The sequence below is a fragment of the Sorex fumeus genome, unplaced genomic scaffold, assembly GCF_029834395.1.
Source record: "Sorex fumeus unplaced genomic scaffold, SorFum_2.1 ptg000047l, whole genome shotgun sequence".
NCBI lineage: Eukaryota > Metazoa > Chordata > Mammalia > Eulipotyphla > Soricidae > Sorex > Sorex fumeus.
This window is the reverse complement of record NW_026606104.1, coordinates 43691837-43712683: the sequence shown is the minus strand read 5'-3', so window position 1 is coordinate 43712683 and position 20847 is coordinate 43691837. Positions and strand designations below refer to the sequence as shown.

General features: G+C 58.9%; 1 protein-coding gene across 3 annotated transcripts in view; it reads left to right on the top strand.

The window, feature by feature from the left end:
* Nucleotides 1-16487, top strand: part of AHDC1 (AT-hook DNA binding motif containing 1) — a 65423-nt gene extending 48936 nt beyond the window's left edge. For all 3 annotated transcript variants that reach the window (XM_056122580.1, XM_056122578.1, XM_056122577.1), the window contains 2 exons: nucleotides 385-5292; nucleotides 16358-16487. In XM_056122580.1, coding sequence (XP_055978555.1) covers nucleotides 459-5249 — 4791 coding nt within the window. In that variant the 5' untranslated portion in view covers nucleotides 385-458 and the 3' untranslated portion in view covers nucleotides 5250-5292; nucleotides 16358-16487. The remainder of the gene's footprint in view (nucleotides 1-384; nucleotides 5293-16357) is intronic.
* Nucleotides 16488-20847: the final 4360 nt, after the last annotated feature.

Below are 20847 nucleotides of genomic sequence, written 5' to 3'. Positions count from 1 at the left end.
GAGGGCCGAGAGAGCAGAGGCCAAACCCTTGATGGAACTTGATTACATGGCCTTGGGGCCGGGACTGGCCCCTCTCGAGTTCCATCTGGAAGCCCCCCCCACCCCAAGCCTGCAGCTGGGCTTCCTTCTCAAAGGCCGGTGTTCTACTTCCTGAGCCCACAGCCAAGCTGTGGAGGCGTGGAGGGGGTGTGGGGAGAGGCGGTGAGGTGGGGGGTGGGTACAAGCAATAGGAGGACTTAGCCCGAACCCCCCACGAGGGGGTCATTGTGTGTGTGATGATTTGGGAAGGGGGGCTGGGCTTGAGGAGGGACCCCAGGGGAGGGGACAGGATGGGGAGGGTGCCCGAGGGCTCAGTGAGGAACTCTCTCCTTGTCCTGCCGGCAGGTCTTGGTCCCGGCTTCTCGCACCCTCATGTCAGCCCCGGCCCAGCCCGGTGGCCCGCGGAGGACAAGGTCAGGATGCGTGTGAAGCCCCAGGGCCTGGTGGTGACGTCCAGTGCCGTGCACAGCTCTCCTGACTACCTCCGGGAGCCCAAGTACTACCCCGGCGGCCCCCCCACCCCCCGGCCCCTGCTTCCTGCCCGGCCCCCCGCCAGCCCACCCGATAAGGCCTTCGCCCACACCTTCTCCGAGAGCCCGCGCCCTCCCCCACGCCGGGACCCCAGCACCCGGCGCCCGCCAGTCCTTGCCAAAGGAGACGACCCGCTGCCCCCCAGGGCGGCCCGCCCGGTCTCACAGGCCCGCTGCCCCACGCCTGCGGGAGACGGCAGTAGCACCCGACGCCGCTGGGACAACGGGCGGGTGAACCTGCGCCCAGTGGTGCAGCTCATCGACATCATGAAGGACCTGACACGGCTGTCCCAAGACCTGCAGCACAGCGGCGTGCACCTGGACTGTGGGGGCCTGCGGCTCAGCCGCCCTCCGGCCCCGCCTCCCGGCGACCTCCAGTACAGTTTCTTCTCCTCCCCCAGCCTGGCCAACAGCATCCGCAGCCCCGAGGAGCGGGCCACCCCCCACGCCAAGTCCGAGCGGCCCAGCCACCCGCTCTACGAGCCCGAGCCGGAGCCCCGGGGCAGCCCCCAGCCCGGCCAAGGCCACAGTCCCGGAGCCACGGCCGCGGCCGCCGGGCTGCCCCCAGAGCCGGAGCCCGATGGCCCCGATTACTCAGAACTGGCCGAAGCGGACATCCTCAGCGAGCTGGCCTCCCTCACCTGCCCCGAGGCCCAGCTGCTGGAGGCCCAGTCGCTCGAGCCGCCGTCTCCCGAGCCGGAGCCTCAGCTCCTGGACCCCCAGCCCCGCTTTCTGGACCCACAGGCTCTAGAGCCGCTTGGGGAAGCTTTGGAGCTGCCGCCCCTGCAACCCCTCGCCGACCCCTTGGGGCTGCCGGGCCTGGCTCTGCAGGCCCTGGACACCCTGCCCGACTCCCTGGAGTCGCAGCTGCTGGACCCTCAGGCCCTCGACCCCCTGCCCAAGCTGCTCGACGTCTCCGGCCGCTGCCTGGAGCCCCAGCAGCCCCTGGGGCCCTGCCCACTGTCCGAGCCCTTGCGTCTGGACTTGTGTTCACCCCACGGCCCCCCAGGGCCAGAGGGTCACCCCAAGTACGCCTTGCGGCGCACTGATAGGCCAAAGATCCTGTGTCGCCGGCGCAAAGCTGGACGGGGGCGCAAGGCAGATGCCGGACCCGAGGGCCGCCTGCTGCCCCTGCCTATGCCCACGGGGCTGGCGGCCACCCTGGCCGAGCCCCCGCCGCCGCCGCCGCCACCGCCTCCTGCCCTGCCAGGCCCCGGCCCAGTCCCAGAGCTAGAGCCGGAGTCTTCCCAGACCCCGGTGGTTCCCACCCGCAAAAGCAAGTGCCGGGGCGTGCGGCGCATGGTGGTGAAGATGGCCAAGATCCCGGTCTCGCTGGGGCGGCGGAACAAGACCACGTACAAGGTGTCGTCCTTGAGCAGCAGCCTGAGCGTGGAGGGCAAGGAGCTGGGCCTGCGGGTGTCCGCTGAGCCCACCCCGCTGCTGAAGATGAAGAACAACGGGCGGAACGTGGTGGTGGTCTTCCCGCCGGGCGAGATGCCCATCATCCTCAAGCGGAAGCGTGGCCGCCCTCCCAAGAACCTGCTGCTGGGGCCCGGCAAGCCCAAGGAGCCGGCCGTTGTGGCCGCCGAGGCCGCCACGGTGGCGGCCGCCACCCTGGCCGTGCCCGAGGTGAAGAAACGGCGGCGGAGGAAGCAGAAGCTGGCGTCTCCCCAGCCGTCGTACGCCGCCGACGCCAACGACAGCAAGGCCGAGTACTCCGATGTCCTCGCCAAGCTGGCCTTCCTGAACCGCCAGAGCCAGTGTGCCGGGCGCTGCTCCCCGCCCCGCTGCTGGACGCCCAGCGAGCCCGAGTCTGTGCACCAGGCGCCCGACACCCAGAGCATCTCCCACTTCCTGCACCGTGTGCAAGGCTTCCGGCGGCGAGGTGGCAAGGCAGGCGGGTTTGGTGGCCGGGGAGGGGGCCATGCCGCCAAGGCGGCCCGCTGCTCCTTCAGTGACTTCTTTGAGGGCATCGGCAAGAAGAAGAAGGTGGTGGCCGTGGCTGCTGCTGGCGTCGGGGGTCCCGGCCTCACCGAGTTGGGGCACCCCCGCAAACGGGGCCGTGGGGAGGTGGATGCCTTGACTGGGAAGCCCAAGCGCAAGAGGCGGTCCCGGAAAAACGGGGCTCTGTTCCCAGAGCAGGTGGCCAGCGGCCCGGGCTTCGGGGAGGCAGGGGCGGACTGGGCCGGGGACAAGGGTGGCGGCTGGGCCTCTCACCACGGGCACCCAGGCGGGCAGGCTGGCCGAAACTGCGGGTTCCAGGGAACCGAGGCCCGGGCCTTTGCCTCCACTGGGCTGGAGAGTGGAGTCCCTGGCCGCGGCAGCTACTACAGCACGGGTGCCCCCGCGGGCCAGACCGAGCTCAGCCAGGAGCGCCAAAGCCTCTTCACCGGCTACTTCCGCTCGCTGCTGGATTCGGATGACTCCTCCGACCTCCTGGACTTCGCCCTCTCGGCCTCTCGCCCTGAGTCCCGGAAGGCGTCGGGCACCTACGCGGGGCCCCCCACCAGTGCCCTGCCCGCACAGCGAGGCCTGCCCAGCTTCCCGAGCCGGGGAGCCAAGGCCAGCCCCGTGGCCGTGGGCAGCAGTGGGACAGGGACAGAGCCCTCCTTCCAGCCTGTGCTGCCCACCCGCCAGACCTTCCCACCAGGCCGCGCGGCGAGCTATGGGATCACCCCTGCCACGTCAGACTGCCGGGCAGCAGAGACCTTCCCGAAGCTGGCTCCCCCGCCTTCGGCTGTGGCCCGCTCTCCAACCACCCACCCGCCTGCCAGCACCTACCCGCCTCAGTACAGTGGCTACGGGGCCGGACAAAGCGTGTTTGCCCCAGCTAAGCCCTTCTCGGGCCAGGACTGCGCTAACAGCAAAGACTGCAGCTTTGCCTATGGCAGCGGCAACAGCCTGCCTGCCTCCCCCAGCAGCGCCCACAGCGCTGGCTATGCCCCACCTCCCACCGGTGGCCCCTGCCTGCCACCGAGCAAGGCCTCCTTCTTCAACAGCTCCGAGGGGACCCCCTTCTCCGGCTCAGCCCCCACACCCCTGCGCTGTGACAGCCGCGCCAGCACCGTCTCCCCTGGCGGCTACATGGTGCCCAAGGGCACCACCGCCTCCGCCACCTCCGCCGCCTCCTCCTCCTCCTCCTCCTTCCAGCCCTCGCCTGAGAACTGTCGGCAGTTTGTGGGGGCTTCTCAGTGGCCTTTCCGGCAGGGCTATGGAGGCCTGGACTGGGCCTCAGAGGCCTTCAGTCAGCTCTACAATCCCGGGTTCGACTGCCACGTCAGCGAGCCCAACGTGATTCTGGATATCTCCAACTACACGCCGCAGAAGGTGAAGCAGCAGACCGCCGTGTCTGAGACCTTCTCCGAGTCCTCCTCCGACAGCACCCAGTTCAATCAGCCCGTCGGCGGTGGCTTCCGGCGTGCCAACAGCGAGGCCTCAAGCAGTGAGGGCCAGTCGAGCCTGTCCAGCCTGGAGAAACTGATGATGGACTGGAACGAGGCGTCGTCCGCCCCAGGCTACAACTGGAACCAGAGTGTCCTCTTCCAGAGCAGCTCCAAGCCTGGCCGGGGACGGCGGAAGAAGGTGGACCTGTTCGAGGCCTCCCACCTGGGCTTCCCGTCAGCCACTTCGGCCACCGCCTCGGGTTACCCCTCCAAACGGAGCACAGGGCCCCGGCAGCCGAGGGGGGGCCGGGGAGGAGGGGCCTGCTCAGCCAAGAAGGAGCGGGGTGGCGCGGCCGCCAAAGCCAAGTTTATCCCCAAACCCCAGCCGGTGAACCCGCTGTTCCAGGACAGCCCAGACCTGGGCCTGGACTATTACAGTGGGGACAGCAGCATGTCACCGCTGCCCTCACAGTCGAGGGCCTTTGGCGTGGGGGAGCGAGACCCCTGTGACTTTATGGGACCCTACTCCATGAACCCGTCCACACCGTCGGACGGCACCTTTGGCCAAGGTTTCCACTGCGACTCGCCCAGTCTGGGTGCCCCGGAGCTAGATGGCAAACATTTCCCGCCCCTGGCCCACCCGCCCACCGTGTTCGATGCCGGCCTGCAGAAGGCCTACTCGCCCACCTGCTCGCCCACACTGGGCTTCAAGGAAGAACTGCGGCCGCCGCCCACCAAGCTCACGGCCTGTGAGCCCCTCAAACACGGGCTCCCGGGGGCTAGTCTAGGCCACACGGCTGCAGCCCAGGCTCACCTGAGCTGCCGGGACCTGCCCCTGGGCCAGCCCCACTACGACTCCCCCAGCTGCAAGGGCACAGCCTACTGGTACCCACCGGGCTCGGCTGCCCGCAGCCCGCCCTACGAAGGCAAGGTGGGCACGGGGCTGTTGGCTGACTTCCTGGGCAGGACGGAGGCCACGTGCCTCAGTGCCCCACACCTGGGCAGCCCACCGGCCACGCCCAAGGCCGACAAGGAGCCGCTGGAGATGGCCCGACTGTCCGGCCCACCCCGAGGCCCTGCCGTCGCCACCGCTGGCTATGGCTGCCCGCTCCTTAGTGACTTGACGCTGTCCCCAGTGCCCAGGGACTCGCTGCTGCCCCTGCAGGATACCGCCTACAGGTATCCGGGCTTCATGCCGCAGGCGCATCCTGGCCTTGGCGGAGGCCCCAAGAGCGGCTTCCTGGGGCCCATGGCGGAACCTCATCCCGAGGACACATTCACCGTCACCTCCCTGTAGTGCCAACTGAAGTGCCGACTGGACCTCGAGGTTTTGTTCCTGGGTGAGTCTGGGCATGCGGGTGCTGGGCGCAGGGAGCTGGGGGGCAAGGGCCACTCGGGTTTGGGGAAGGGGGCCAGTGAGGAGCAGGAGGACTTCAGGACAATGTGAGGATCTGACAACAGGGCGTTGGGAGTCAGGAAGGAGTCTGGAGTGAGGCTGGGAAGGAAGGGGCACTTGGGTGGGGTCCCTGCTGCTGAAATGGCAGGAGGACCAGACACTGGGTGTGGGGCCATCAAGGTCGGTTCATCAAGTATGTTTCCCCAGGGTGGAGCGGGTAGGGTGCTTGCCTTGCACATGGCCGACCTGGGTTCTATTCCCCGGCATCCCATATTGGCCTCTATCCAGGAGTGATCCCTGAGCACAGAACCAGGAGTAAGCTCTGAGCACAGTCAGGTGTGGCCCCCAAACAACTACTAAACAAACCCCCAAAAGCAGGTGTTTGTTCCCTCATTTCTGCTGGTTCCAGGACTGCAGATACCACAGAGTACCTAAGACACTTGCACTCGGCCTCTTAGGAAGGAGACTGAATGTGATCCTGTGCAAGTCACCTACTGGGGGCCACCCAGCCGGGCTGCTTTGTTGGGGCCAAGGCAGAGGACATGGCCCTGGATTCTGGTGGCACTCTCCAAGGATACTAAAAATGGCCTGAAGGAGCCTTTTTGGTCTCTTTCAGGGCCATCCTACCCCACCCCCAAAATGCTGTTGAAAAATATCTTTGCCCTGAGGTACACTCAGTGCTGAGGAGTAGGGCCGGAGCAATAGTACAACGGGCAGGCCCTTGCCTTGCACACAGGCGACCCGGGTTCAATCCTCAGCATCCTGTATGGGCCTCCAGGTACTGCAGGGAGTGATTCCTGAGTGCAGAGCCAGAAGTAATTCCTGAGCATTGCCAGGTGGGTTACCCAAAAATCAAAACAAAACATGGCGCTGAGGTGAAGGGGATCCAGGGAGTCTGTAGGCAGAATGCCGATCACCAGCTGACCTCTCCTCCTGGGGAAAACAGTTCTTTGCCTGAAGCCAAGCGCTTTTACCGAGTTTAGTTAGATCTGGTTAGGAATTTGGACACTGTGACCTCATTAGTTTCAGTCACTGTTTTAGTTTTCTCAAGGTTTTGTACCTGGGGGCCAGGGAGACAGCTCACAGGGCAGGCGCACACACATGCATGCAGAAGGCCCCGTGTCATTCCCAGCGCCAGATCATCCTCCAAGCACTGGCGGGAGAGACCCCGGAGCACCAGGCCGGGGCTAGCCCCCAAGCATCACTGGATGTGGCCCAGTAAACAAGAGAAAGAGATAAGCTGGACTTTATTGAAATGTGACGTTTCAGTGCATGCAAGGACACTGTTAACAGAGTGAGAAGGCACCCCATGAAATGGGAGAAAATATTTGCAAATCATGGATTAATATTCATAACATATAAGGAATACCCAACAACTCACCAGCAAAAAATAGAAAGCAAGCAAGGCCAACTGTATCTCACAATCACTGTATCACTGTTGTCCCGTTGTTCGTCAGTTTACTTGGGTGGGTGCCAGTAACGTCTCTGTTCGTCCCAGCCCTGAGATTTTAGCAGCCTCTCCTTACTCATCTTTCCCAACAATTGGAGGCTGTTTCAGAGTCAGGGGAATGAGACCTGTTATAGTTACTGGTTTTGGCATATCGAATACGCCATGGGGAGCTTGCCAGGCTCTGCCTGTGCCGACGGGATACTATTGGTAGCTTGCCGGGCTCTCCAGTCTCACAATGATTCATTAAAATTTAAAAAAATTTTAAGAAAGAAAGCAAGCAAGACCAGAGAGAGAGCTTAATGGGCTGGAGTGCATGCTCTGCATGTAGGAACCCCTGGTTCAATCCCCAGCACTATATGGTCCCCAAAACACTGCTGGGAATAACCCCTGAGCACCACCTGAGGTATCTCTAAAACTGAAAGAGGAGAGGTGACCTGATTTTTAAAATGGGCAAAGGATCTGGATATAGACCTCTCTCTCTCTCTCTTTGGTTTATGGGTCACACCCAGCAATTATTTCTGTCTTTGCACTCCGGAATCACTCCTATTGGTGCTTGGGAGAACATATGGGATGCTGGGAATCGAACCCAGGTTGGCCATGTGCAAGGCAAGCGCCCTCCCCATTGTGCTATCTCTCCAGCCCCCAAATTGACATTTCTCAAAAAATAAAAAGGGCCAATAAACACATAAAAATGTGGCCAATGTTACTAATTATCAAGAAGATACAGAAATTGAAAGCACAGTGAGGGTCCAGGGACCTGTAACTCAAAGGACTGAGCTCATGCTTTGCATGTGAGAGGCACCCAGGTTTGGTCCCAGTGCCACATGGTCCCCTGAACGCTGCCAGTTTCAGCCCTGTAGCACAGAGTCAGGAGTAGCCTCTGACACCTCTGCGTGACACCCCACCCTTAAGATTCTGTTCTGAAGGCCGAGTGAAACACTTGGGACCAATGAAATGGCTCAAAGGGGCGGTGTGCATATTTTGCATTGCAGGAGCTCTGAGTACCACTTTGGAGCAGCCCCTAAGAGCCTCCATGTAAAAATTGCCCCCCCACCCAAAAAAAAAAAAGAAATGACCCCAAAATGATAAAAGGGAATCAGGCAGCAGAATCATTTCCTTGGAGACCAACCGACTCCACCACCAACCCACCCAGTCCCCTTTTGGAGCTTTTGACCTGTCCCAAAAATTCACTCGGACATGGTGGGGGGCGGGCGGGGGGGGGCCGCACCCTGCATTCAGCTGCCACCGCAGCCTCCGGGAGTGTCTCTTCCTGGAGAAGGAATAGCAGGGCTTCTGGAAAACCCCGTCCTGCTTCGGGAGGCCATTCCAGGCCAGGGTGACTCAGGGTCCTAAAGTCATGACAGCGGAAACCTCTGCCTGACACGCCAGGTCCCCTGGTGTCCACAGGAGGCCCTGAGGGGAACTGTTTCCAAGTTAGCCACCAATTTGCCGCATGCCCTAGAGCAAGCTTTTGCACCCCACCCCAAGCTTGAACCCCCATCGGTAAAGGGAAGCTGACTTTCATCAGCCCCTAACTCTGCATGGCATAGACAATGGACCAAACTTTTTTTTTTTTTGGCAGTGAGTTTTTCTCCTAATGAAGCCAAGCCAAGATTAAAATGGCCTTCCATTCCCCGTGCGTCTCATTGCAGCAGCAGAGCCGCATATCTGAAGGCGGCCAGGGAGAAGCTGCTTAGGGTTTAAAATGTCAAACTCTTGATCCTTCTCACTGGAGGGGAGATGGCTCACGGATAATCCAGAAATGTGAAATAATCCCAAAACTGTTCCTCCCGGGCTCTGGGTGGGAAAATCAACGGTATGGGGGTAGGTCACAGCTCAGTGAGCCCCATAATGGAACCGCCCGGGGAGGCCTGCCCAGAGGAGGGACTGACTCGGCGGCCAGCCCGGCCCACGCACTGGATCCCTGCTCTGCATTTGGAGCCGGGAACTGACAGCTTCTCCTCCAGCTGATGCATTTGGTTGTTCCAGAAACATCTGTCCACTCCCCATTCCATTGCCAGGCCGGGGGGGAGGAGGAGAGGGCAGAGTGAACACCACAGATGTGGACCTGATCCTCAGGGGGCTTCCAGCTTAAAGGGAGAGACAGTGCTCAGAGTGACACGAGGCGTTGGCTAAGCTGGCCCGAGGCAGGCCTGCATGGGAAGAAGCGAGGACGGGTCCTTAAGTTGGTGCTCTGAGTGGGGGGCTGTCGGGTGGTAGGGAGAGCATCTAGGCAGAGGGAGCTGCAAGGGGTTGCGAGCCATAAGGCCTGAGTTGCTCAGCTTTGAGGAACACCTGAGATTGAGGTGGGGTGCAGGAGGGGCCAGAGCAATAGCACAGCAGGTGGGGCGCTTGCCTTAAGTGCAGCTGACCTGGGTTCCATCCCCGGCATCCATATGGTTCCCCCGATGTCCACCAGGACTGATCCCTGAGCTCAGCCAGGAATAAGCCCTGAGAACTGTCCAGTGTGGTCCCTCCACCAAAAAAAAAAAAAAAAGAAAGAAAAAGTACCAAGTGAGGGGGCTGAGGAGATTGCTCAAGGGGCTCAAGATCCCAACTTTGATCCCTACCACCAAATAGACCCTTGGGCCCAGCACTGCTGAGTGTGGCCCCCACACCACAGGGCTGAGTAGAACCACATTTCCAGGCCTGGACACTGAACCCTCCAGCCCAGCATTCGCCAGGAGTGGCTCTGGGTCTCCTGAGCACTGCTTGGGAGGTGCGCTTCCCACCCCACCACGCCTGTGCACACATGCATACACATACACACGCACACACGCACACACGCACACACACACGAACCCATGAACATAGGCAGGACAGGCCATGAAGAGCACTAGAAGGAGTTTAGGTCTTCGGGAACCACTAAGAATGCCCAGCCCAGTCCCAGTGGGACAGGGCTAGGTGGAGGTCGGGGGTGAGCTGCTTGGTCCCAGGGAAGGCGGGGTCTTTACCCCCAAGGACTCTGGGCAAGGAAGGACTCAGGGAAGGTGACCGGAAGAAGAAGAGTAGCTGAGGGTGTCATACACAGAGGCACTGGGAGAGGACAGTGACCAGCTCACTCACCCAGGCGGGGGGGAGGGGGGGGCGGGGGGGTTGGCGAGCCCTGGGTGCTGCATTCCAGCGGTCATCCAACTCCATCTCCCGTCTTGCTTCCCTGCCTACACCCCCACTGCCAGGTGAGCCGGGGGAGGAGCGGGGAACCGTAGAAATGGGAAGACAGGCCCTGCCTGGAGGGGTGAGGCATGTCCATAGTTAGTCCTTGGTGGGACTGAGTTCAAAGGTGCCTCCTCCTCTCCCTGTCCACTCCCCCAGCCCCAAGCCCGGGTTCTCTTTCCATCCCTACCCCAGTTTCCCATCCCCCTAATGATGGGTTGGTTGGACACAGCCTCCACCAACTGCTCTCAGAGGCTGACATTCTAAGTGGGTTTTGAGGTTCTGTGGGAGAAGCTGCTTTTGAGCTTGACCTTGAATAGGCACGATTTGGACACACTGACAGGGGCAGGAGTCAGGCGGGTGGGGGGAAGGCGGCGGGGGTTGCTCATTCCAGGCTAGGCGGCTGTGGGCTGTGGGCAAGGGCAGGTCACGTCCCAGTGAGAGGAAGACAAGGGCCACTCAGAGGAGCCAGAGCAGCAAACACGGAATCTAGTCCGTGTGAGGTCCATGGTTGAGGGTGGGGTAGGGTGCTGGGGCCAGGCAGACTCCTCTGGCTGCATAGATGTGGAGCAGAACCAGCCAGAACTGGACCCCAGGACTGAAGATCAGCCCTTCCAGAATGCACGACAGTCTGGGAGGGGAGGAAGGACCCTCTGAGGGCTCCGAGACTCTCCAGTCCCTCCCCACTTCCCTGTTCCCCCTCAGGCCTGGACCCGAGGCCAAGAGAAATGTCACAGGTCCTGCAAGGTTACGCCAGCTGGGGCCTGCCGGGAGCAGGAAGCGGTTTCCAAGGCCACCAGCCAGCCAGGGTCAGCAGGCATGTTCAGACCTGGGCCAGCCCTGGCTGCTCTGGGCTTTGTCTCTCCGTGTCTCGAAACCTCGAGAGGTCACTTGATCTCGCCTCTGGCTCCGAGTGAGGGGCCCTCCAGTCAGGGGTCAGCCCGCCCTGCCCTGCCTCTCCTGGGCGCACCTCCCCCGGCCAGTCTCTTGCCTGTCCCGTGGCCATTTTCAGGCCAGGCCTTGTTCTGAGCCTGCATCTCTCCCCGTACACGCCTGCTCATGCTGCTCTCCCAACTTCCCCCGCACACACTTGTGGAGCCGGAGGACGGCAGAGGACCTTGGCCCTGGTTGAGGTGTGGCCCAGAACCGGCCTGTGTGCCGGGAGGCCTTGGTGCAGCCTTGTGAGCCGGTGAGTCATGTCACCTTGCTGGGTCTCCCCCGAGAGTTCATTGTGATTTCCGTGGTGCACCTCGCCCAGCAGTCCCCGGCACATAGTAAGCAGATGAGAAAGTACTTCCACACAGCCAAGATTTGAGGGGCTCAGACCCTCTCCCAATGCTCAGGGCTCTGGAGCAACCCTGCCCTACCCTGCCGGCCTCAGCGAGGAGCCACTGCTCCTCCTGGGCGGGGTGAGACCTTGACCAGGACACTGGGAAGAGCTGCCTCTTCCTTTTCTTCCACGCTGGGCTGATTGCTCCCTGAGGGGCTCCGAGGCCTTCTCAGTCCCTTTGGCCACACCCAGGCAACCCCAAGCCTGGTGGGCAGCAGGACCCAGGAGTAGACTGACATGTTCACAGCAGAAATCTCAGGGAGCATTCTGTGCAGGAAAGGCATGAAGCATGTTGGAGGTTTCCAAAGCTTAGCCCTTCCGCAGCCTCCCTCCATCAGCACCCCTGCTGGGACGGCCCCATCTACTCCTCCCCAAGTCCGTTCCCCCAGCTGTTGTCACCAGGGAGCACGCTCTGCTTTTACCATGCTAAAGCCCCCCAAGAGTTTGCTGGGCGGGGGGGGGGGGGGGGGCGGGGAGGCTGGAGTGATAGAACAGCAAATGGGGCGTTTGCCTTGCACGCGGCTGACCCGGGTTCGATTCCCAGCATCCCATATGGTCCCCCGAGCACCGCCAGGGGTAATTTCTGAGTGCAAAGCCAGGAGTTAGCCTGAGCAAGGCCTGGTATGACCCAAAAAAGCAAAAAAAAAAAAGGGGGGGGTTTGCTGGGTGGATTAAAACCCATCTACTCCCCTGGCTCCATCCTGAATATCTTCTTGCCCACGAAAGAGAGGCCTGCCTTGAAGCCTGGCATTCTGGGTGTTAAGGATTGCTTTGCACCTCTGACTCTGCCTCCACCCTCCCTCCCCAGCTCTGGCCTAGGGGCTGTGTCATCCCCATTCCCCTCACCCCCGAGCCCTGTGCCTTTAGCCCTTCCCTGCCTCTTCCTGCATCCATCTCCCACCTGTCAGCTTCTATCTTTTCGCTCAGACAGCACCTCCTCCAAGAAGTGTTCCAGGATCCTTCCCAGGCCCAATTAATCTCTCAACCCTTTATGCATCCATGACAGCCCTTTCTGGGAATGTCCTTTCCACAGGCCGTCAGCCCCTTTCGGCCGGTTACTCATGTCTCTGCTCTCCCCGTCTCCCTCCCCACTGTCGCATCTGCCTGGAAGCTGCCAGGGCTGAGGGTTTATTTTGTTCCCTGAGTCAAAGAAGAGCATGTGGGCTCGGGAGGACAGTGAGGGGGAAGGTTCAGCGCTAGGGAATGGGTCAGAGATGGTTCCCCTCCCCCCACTGAGAATGGGGCCAGGAGAAGCTCAGAAACCATCCAACCAAAAAATAAAGTAAAATGGAAGCACTCAGGGCTAACTGGGCTCTCTGAGTTCTGTGTACTGAGAAGAAGGACTTGTGTAGGGACTGGGGGGTCACTCAGTTCCTTTTAGTTTTTTTTTTTTTTGGTCCCAGTAACGTCCCTTTGGGGGAGGCGGGCCAGTTCCCTGAGAAGGAATGACCGAGAGCAAGAGTTTAAGCAGCACCTCTGGGCACTGGTGCACAGTTTGAAAAATTCTGGAGTTAGGGGCTGCAGAACTGTGGTACTTGGGTAAACAGGTTCAGAAGTTGTACAGATAAGATACCTGTCTTGTACATAGCTGACCTGGGTTTGATTCCCATATGGTCCCCCAAGCACCACAGGGAGTGGTCCCTGAGCACAGAGCCAGGAGTAAGCCCTAAGCCGCTGGCCTTGCACACCAGCAACCAGGTTTGATCCCCTGTATCCCATGTGGTCCCCCAAATACCACTAGAGAGGAATTTCTGTGTGCAGAGGCTGGAGTAACCCCTGAGCATTGCCAGGTGTGCCCCCACCAAAAAAATAGTACATGTGTTATGCTAATATACCTTGCATATTAGCTGACCTTGGTTCAATTCCCGGCACCTCATAGAGTCCCCCAAGCACCTCCAAGAATGAGCACAGAGTCAGAAGTAAGCCCTGAGCACTGCTGGGTGTGGAACAGACAATTCTGGAGTTGAAGACCCCCACACACACCCCTGCAGCTCCCCATCTCCCCTCAGTGACCTGCAGGTCCTGCCCACTGGGGTGTCTCCAGCTGGAAGCCACATCTGCTGCATTGAACTGGCAGCCCTGCCTGGGAGTGTGTGCGGGTGGAATGGGCAGCCTCTTCAGTGGGCGCCTCCCGCTCAAGGTTGGTTGATAGGGAGCAAACCCCACCCCACCACCCCTGCAGAGGGCAGAGACTGCAGTGGGGATTCAGGTTTAGCTGGGTACAGATGCGGGGGACAGACACGCTCGCTGGCGGCTTTGGTGAATGCGGCTCTCTCTGGATGAGCTTTTCTATGACCTGCAGCCATCTCGGTGCTTCCGGTGCCAGCGCCCCAGACAGGAAGAGCCCCCTTAATGCCCTGGCACCTGAGAATGTCAAACTGCTGGAGGCGAGGGCTCAGGGAACGGAAGGATGGGCAGGCTGGGACTGTGGTTCCTCATTAGAGAGGCACGAAAAGGTTAAGTCTCAGGAACAACGACCCTGTGTCCTGGGGCCCAGGCGCCTGCTGGCGTTGGGGAGACAGAGGTACCACACATAGGTCTCTGCCCTGGAGGAGCATGGAAGGGAATGACAAGTACCACAGTAGCTATGGTAACCCGAGGTGGGCTAAGGAGGGATCTGCCAGCCTCGCAGGGCCAGAACTGGACGCAGTCATCGCTCACTCGCACACATCCTTGACCTGAGCAGGCGTAGGGCACGGTGCTCCGCAGTGAGCCCAAGAGCTGCTGTCCCTCCCCGCCATGCAGCCACCATGGCCTGCCCGGGGGTTTGCACTGTGAGCCCCTCGGGAGTGGCACCCGCTCCTGTGTCCTCAGCTTTGTCTGCAGTGCCCAGCACGGGGCTCAGGCCATGCGGCGCTGCTCCTGTGTGGTGGAGAGTCCAGCCTGGTGAGCCTAGGGGTGCTGAGTGGCGGCGGCTTCCTTCCCGCTCCCGGGCTCAAGAACCTCTGGTTTTGATTCCCTCCCCATCCCCCAGCAGCCCCCAGATTCTGGCCAAGTTATGAACGCCGCTGGGAGGGCGGTGGGAGGAGGAAGGTGAGCCGGCCTGGCTTAGCCGAGCTGAGAAAGCCGCCCTGCTGCCTGGCCACTGCCAGGAGCTGCCTGCTGGGCTGCGATCACCATGGAGACCTGGCTTGGAGAGGGTCACTGGCAGTGGCTAAGAGCTGGAGGGGGTGGGGGACAGGGATTTGTGCAGAGGCTCCCAGCCTGCCCCGAGGCCCTTAGAGCAGGGGAGCCTGGGGGTTGGCACAGCTGGTCTGTCTGGTGCTTTGGAACACCCTCCCAAATTGCTCCCTCGCTCGTCCTCCCAGCACAACTTTACCTGTCGCCCAGCAGAGGTTCCTTAGCTTGGCAGCTTTCCTCAGCTGCAGTGAAGCTGCCCTACCTCCAGCTGAACCCCAGGAAAATCGTCCTTGCCGTAACAAACACCCCTCTTGCCTCAGCCATTGTTCCTATTTGCTCCCCCACAGATCAGATGTTTCGGCTTTGGGGGTTTTGCGGCGTTCGAGGGGCTGCTCCAAGCTCTGTGTGCTGGGGATCGAGCCACACGTGGCAAGCGCGCCCTCCAGCCCTGCCCAAACCGGGAGCATTGAGGCTCATCCCCAGCAACACCCGCTGTCCAGAAGCTGTTTTTCTAGCACACCCCTGTGGCAGCCCAGCTGCCACCCTCACGTCATACTCTGCCCAGTCCTCTCACCTGCAGGATGCCCAACACTGGGCAGAGATGCATCCCCACCTCCCAGCACACCTGCGCCCACCACCTGGTCCGACACGGAGTGGGGTGCCCTGGCCCCGGGGGAGTCTTGGCGAGGCCGGCCTCAGGCCAGAATCTTCCCCGGGGCGGAGTGCCCAGCAGACACGGTGGGGCTGAGCAGAATTTCAATGTGGCCCTGCGGGAAGGGGAGCCAAGAACGGACCAGGGAGGAAGGGATGTCTGGGCCGCCACTGGCTCCGTGGCGTGGGGAGCCTGCCCGGGGCCTTGGAAGGCACCCCGTGCCCCCACAGTCTTGCTGGGGTGGCCACTTGCCAGGGGTGGGAGGTTGCTGCGTGTCAGCTTCCAGAAGGACCTGACTGGATGTGAGGTCCGGAGAGCCAGCCCAGCCCACCCGGTCCTCTTGAGCACCTTCCTGCTCACCCCAGCAAAGCAGAGGCTCTGGAGAGGGATGCCTGGGGCCCTGCAGTCGGGACTGGGACCGGGAAGGGGTTCTGCAGCTCTCCAGTGCCTGGTGACCGCAGGGATGGGGGACTGGGGAGTGTCTGAGCTCCAGGAAGGCAGGGGGTGCAGGCAGACACAGATGGTATTGTGTTCGGCTGTTTCTTTCTTCCTTTATGCAGACAGGCTTCCTCCTCATCTCACCTCTCTGAGGAGCAGAATGGCGTGGTGGGGACAGGCAGAGGGTGGATTTAGAAGGAATGAAAGCAGCAATCCGCACCTGTGTTGTGCTGGGGCGATCTCTTCCCCTTTGTGTCATTTCCCAGAACGGCCCGGGTTGGGTGAATTACTGAAACTCATTGTTGTAGGAGGAAACCGAGGCTCTGCTCGGAGGGCCCGACTGGCTCAGACCCCGGGAAAAGAACGAATAGTAATTAGTATAATTTATTATGCATTATGTGCCAGGCTTAATCTGCCTTAAACCTCAGAATCCTCCCAACAAGCCTGTGGGATAGTTCTGTGCTCTCTTTACAGCTGAGTAAACTGAGGCTCGCAGAAGTTCCCCTCACTTGCCCAAGGTCATAGTGATAAAATGGTTGGTCATGTTGGCATATGAACCCAGCTGCGTCTGATGGGAGCCCAGGTTCTTAGCACCCCCCTGAATCCTAGAGTCCCAGAATTCCAGCTCTTCACTCAGGGCAGACCAAGGGGTAGAGGGGCGCGGAGCTGGGGCTCACACCTACTTTACAGATGGGGGAGCTGCACCCAGAGAAGGCCAGAGGCAGGCCAGGTCTGAGGGGCTGCATGGAGCTTCCTGGGGGACGGAACTTCGAGTGAGCGGAAGGGGGGGCCATGGTCTAGGTCTCCCCATGGTCAGAGCCTGCCACTGACCCTGCTGTCTCTTCTCTTGTGTTTCTTTGCAGCTTTCAGAAAACCAACGCCAAGACCCCTCCCAGCGTCCACACCATCCTCTGGCAGGAGCGCCTGCCTCTGCCTCTTCCCCCGCCCCACCTGCACCCCCCTCCCCAGCCCAGGCTCCCCTCCCCCCCACCCGCCCATCTCCTCCACGCAGAAGCCGAAGGTGAGCCCTTTCTGCACAAAACCAGCAATTGTAAATACTTTTTAAAAATGTACAAAACTTAAAAACAAAACAGTTTTAGAAAAGACAAAAAAAAAAAAAGAGCGAGCGAGAGAGCGTGTGCAAGAGGTCGCGAGCGGGGCCCACGGCGTCCAGAGCCCCTGCAAGTGTGCACTGAGAAATTTATCTACAGGTTGTTTGACAAAAATGAACAATATCCTATTTATTGTATATACTGTTTTATTATAAATCGTGGATTGTATATTGCATTCTGTAAACCTGCTGTGGTCCCGTGGTGTGCAAATTCGCATGGTGGGGGTGGGGGGAAGAAGAACCTCTTGCGGGAGCTTTTTTTTTTTTTCCTTTATTTTTCACTCTTGGGTTTTCTCTTCTGTTGTTGTTGTTGTTTTCTGTTGGCAGGACACACCCAAAGATCCAAGTTTGTATTAAAAAGAAATGAAAAAAAGCAAAAAAAAAAAAAAACACCCACCTGTGTCTTGTGAGGGAGGGAGGGTGGAGTGGTGGTGGCAGGGGACTCGGATGGGTTCGGGTTCAGGATTTTGTCACCAGCCCTTGGTCCTGTCCCACATGCCCGAGATTTGAATTGCCTTTGCAGCTGGGTGCCCTATTCTACCCCAAGGTCCTGAAGATCCCCGTCCAGGGATTTTGTCCTTCACATCTTCATCTTGCCCTCAGCCCAGGTCCTCTTTTATATGTTCCCAGTCTTTGTTGCCTGGACCCCACCATTGTTTCTGAGGTGTAATGGTGCAGGCTGGGGAGGGGGCTGGAATATGTGTTTTGCATGCAGGACCCCAGACGAGGCTTAGCCCCCGACCACCACCTGGTTCCCCAAGCACTGAGCTGGGAGTAACCTCTGAGCTTCTCCAGGTGTTGTCTCCAAACCAAACTGTAGCGGTGGCCAGTTTCCCGTAAGTTTTTCCCGGGAATCCCCATGAGATTTGGGTCTTCCCTGGACGTTGGGCCCCACAGTTCGACTCTGGTTCAAGGACAGCTGTCTCTGAGATGCTCCTTCCCTCCTGAGTTCCCAAGAACCCTGTGGGGCCCTCCCATTCCCTTCCCACAGGGATCGGAGTCTCCCCTTTGTGTGCAGCTTCTGTTGACCCTCTGGCTTGGTGTGTCCCCCACAACTGCTTGTGCAAAGCCCCGGCTGTGGCTGGACCAGTCATCCATGGATTCTGTCTTCCCTTGCTTACCACATGACCCCCTACATGCCAAGCCTGTTTCTTCCCAGCTTTCATAAACTCTGAAAAAAAGAAACTCCTAGTCCTGTGTTCCCTTCTGGTGGTCCTGGAATGACTTAAGTTGTTTCCCCTTCCCTGACGCTGGGGAGCCCCTCCCTTACTCACATGCACACTTTGGGCCCCCTGGTCTTCAGCAAGCGCCTTCCCCAGCTCAGCATGCACAGCCATGTTAAAGCCTTGTCAGAGGTATAGAGATGCATCTCCCATTCCTCCCGCGGAACTCAGACCTGCTTACGCCGAGGGAGAATCAAAGGAACCGTTGGCCAGAGGAGAGACAGACTCTGCCTCTGGCCACCCTGTCGGAAATAGGAGACCTCACGGTTGGCCGGTAACAGTCCTGAAAGCTGCCATCTGTGGTGGGTGTGGAGTGTAGCAGTAGTGCAGGCCTTGTGTGTCAGGTCCTAAGTTTTGGCCCTGGCACTGCAAAAACAACCAAAAGGACCAGAGCCCTGAATTTACAGGCTAAGTGCAGGCTTCTTATGCCGGAGCCCTGGGTCTGATTCCCAGCACCACATGGTTCCCCCAAGCACTGGGCTGGGAGTAGCCCTGAACTCTGCTAAGTGTGACCGAAAAGAAACCATCTGAAATCTCTGTTGTTGGAAGAGAAGTCTCCATCACTCACCAAGCCTGCTCCGTGTGTTCCCAAGATTCAAATGAAGACACTGCCCTCGAAACCCACACAGTGAACAAGGAGGTGACATGGTGTCACAGCAGCCGGAGCCTTGGAGAGCCTGGGAGAGGGCTTTCCAAAGAGCATTTCAGGTGCCTGGGCTGGGGTGCGAGGCAGAAAACTGGGGTGATCCTGGAGAAGAGACTTGTGCACAGACCCTCAGTGGGGGAGGTGTGTTGGGGAGAGACAATATAGAGGAGGAGGCTGGGGTGGGAGGGACCCCAGGAATCCTGGGAGATGCTCAAAAGGCAGGAGCAGGCCCTTTGCATGCAGGGTGCAGGATTCCATCCCGCCACCACAAGGTACCCTAGTGCTGGGAGTAGTGACCCCTACCCCTGCTCCCAAAATAAATCTGAATCCTGCAGAGAGAAAATTAGTTTACTTAAGAGGCTGAGGAAGCAGAAGAGACTTGGGGACATGGTCCCCACTAGCAGATGGAAATGAGGGCAAGGGGAGACAGTTAAGTGTGGAAGTGAGGCACTGGCGGCTGTGGAGTAGAAGGGATTAGGACTGCATGAAAAGGCGCCGAAAGACAATGAAAGGATGGGGGCAACCCAGGAAGGAAGTGGGAGTTTAGAGGGTGATTAGGGTTGCTGTCTTGCAAAGGGCTTTATCCGAGGGATGGGGACAACCTGGATGGGGTACCTGCTGAGGGCAGGATGGGAGCCCATAGAAGGCCTGCAGTTTGGGGGGCGTGGGGGGAAGAAAGCTCAGTGAGAACGGGCTCCTTGGGGAGGAAAGGAAGGAGTCAGCAGCAAGAGAATGAGACTTTGTCCAGGAAGCAGCCTAGAGTCCTGAGACTGGGGGAGGAGGCCCAGGCTCTGTTTTAGAGAGGAGACTCAGAGGGCCCCAGTCTTTGGATTGGAAGGTTCTAGATGCTCTGTGTCCTAGGGTGTTGAGATGGAAAGCAGCAGAGACGCTGCCCGAGTGGGTGATCTGGCTTTTCAAGAATTGGTGCTGGTGGGTAGGTTGCTCACTTTGCATGTAACAGACCCGGTTTGGATTCCCAGCACCATATAAGGTCCCTCAGGCACTGCCAGGAGTGATCCCTGAGCACAGAGCCAAGAGTAAGACCTGAGCACCAGTAGGTAAAAAGTAAAATCTTTAGTAAAAAGAAATCTTTGAAGAAATGGGTGCTTCGCCACACTCACACACCGAGTCCCAGAATGCATCAAACATGGCTCCTAGGTGTTTGAATATTGCCACCTCTTAGGAAACACTTCCCTGAGGTGTTTATTCCTCAGAACAGTTCTTGAGTTGGAGGAAGATAGCTCATTTACAGATGAGAAGATAGGTTTAGGGACTCCAAGTAAGAAACAATCCAGTGTGCTTGCGTTGCACATGGTCAATTCCCAGCATCCTATATGGTCCCCCGAGCACCACCAGGAGTGATCCCTGAGTGCAGAGCCAGGAGTAACCCCTAAGCATCACCAGGGTGTGACCCAAAAAGCCAAAAAAGAAGAAAACTGAGCCAGAGAGATAGTACAGCAGGTAGGCATTTTCCTAGCACACAGCTGACCCGGGTTCAATCCCTGATACTGCATTTGGTCCCCTGAGCACAGAGCCACGTGATTTTGATCACTGCCGGGTGTGGCCCAAGAACATTTCATTTCATTTCATCATCCTGTTAATCGTCGATTGCCTCGAGCAGGCCCCAGTAACGTCTCTTTCATCCTAGCCCTGAGATTATATTCACGGCTCTTTAGGAGAATGAGACCCATCATTGTTACTGGTATTTGGCATATTTGGTACGCCACAGGGAGTTTGCCAGACTCTGCCCTGTGGGCAGGCTACATTCGATAGGCCCAAGAACAACAGGGGAAAAAAAGGAGAAGAAAGCTTAATGAGGGCCCAAGAGAGCTGCAGCACTTGCTTGGCATGCAAGAGTCCTGGTTTCAATGCCCAGCACTGCATGAGCACTGAGCCAGGAGTAGCCCCCGTGCATCACTAGGTATGGCTCAAAACAACAAAGCAAAATTTAATGATAAGATCCAAAATAATTATATAACACTACCAGCTAGGGCTCTTAAACACTACATATACAGTAACAGTCTCCACAATCCTTGAAGGCTTTGTTGTAACATTATCCCCATTTTTTGTTTTGTTTTTGGGCCACACCCAGGGATGATGTTCAGGGTTTACTCCTGGTTCTGCTCTCAGGAATCGCTCCTTTCAGTGCTCAGGAGACCATATGGATGCCAGAAATCAAACCTGGGTCAGCCACATGCCAAGCAAATGCCCTACCCGCTGTACTATCTCTCTGGCCCCCAACATTATCCCCATTTTACAGACAAACTAATAAAGAAAAGGTCTTTGCCTAGGAACATTGAGTAAATGGAGGCAAGGTCTAAATCAGAATAATCTGGTTCCAGTGGACTTCACAGTACAGTTTACACACACAGA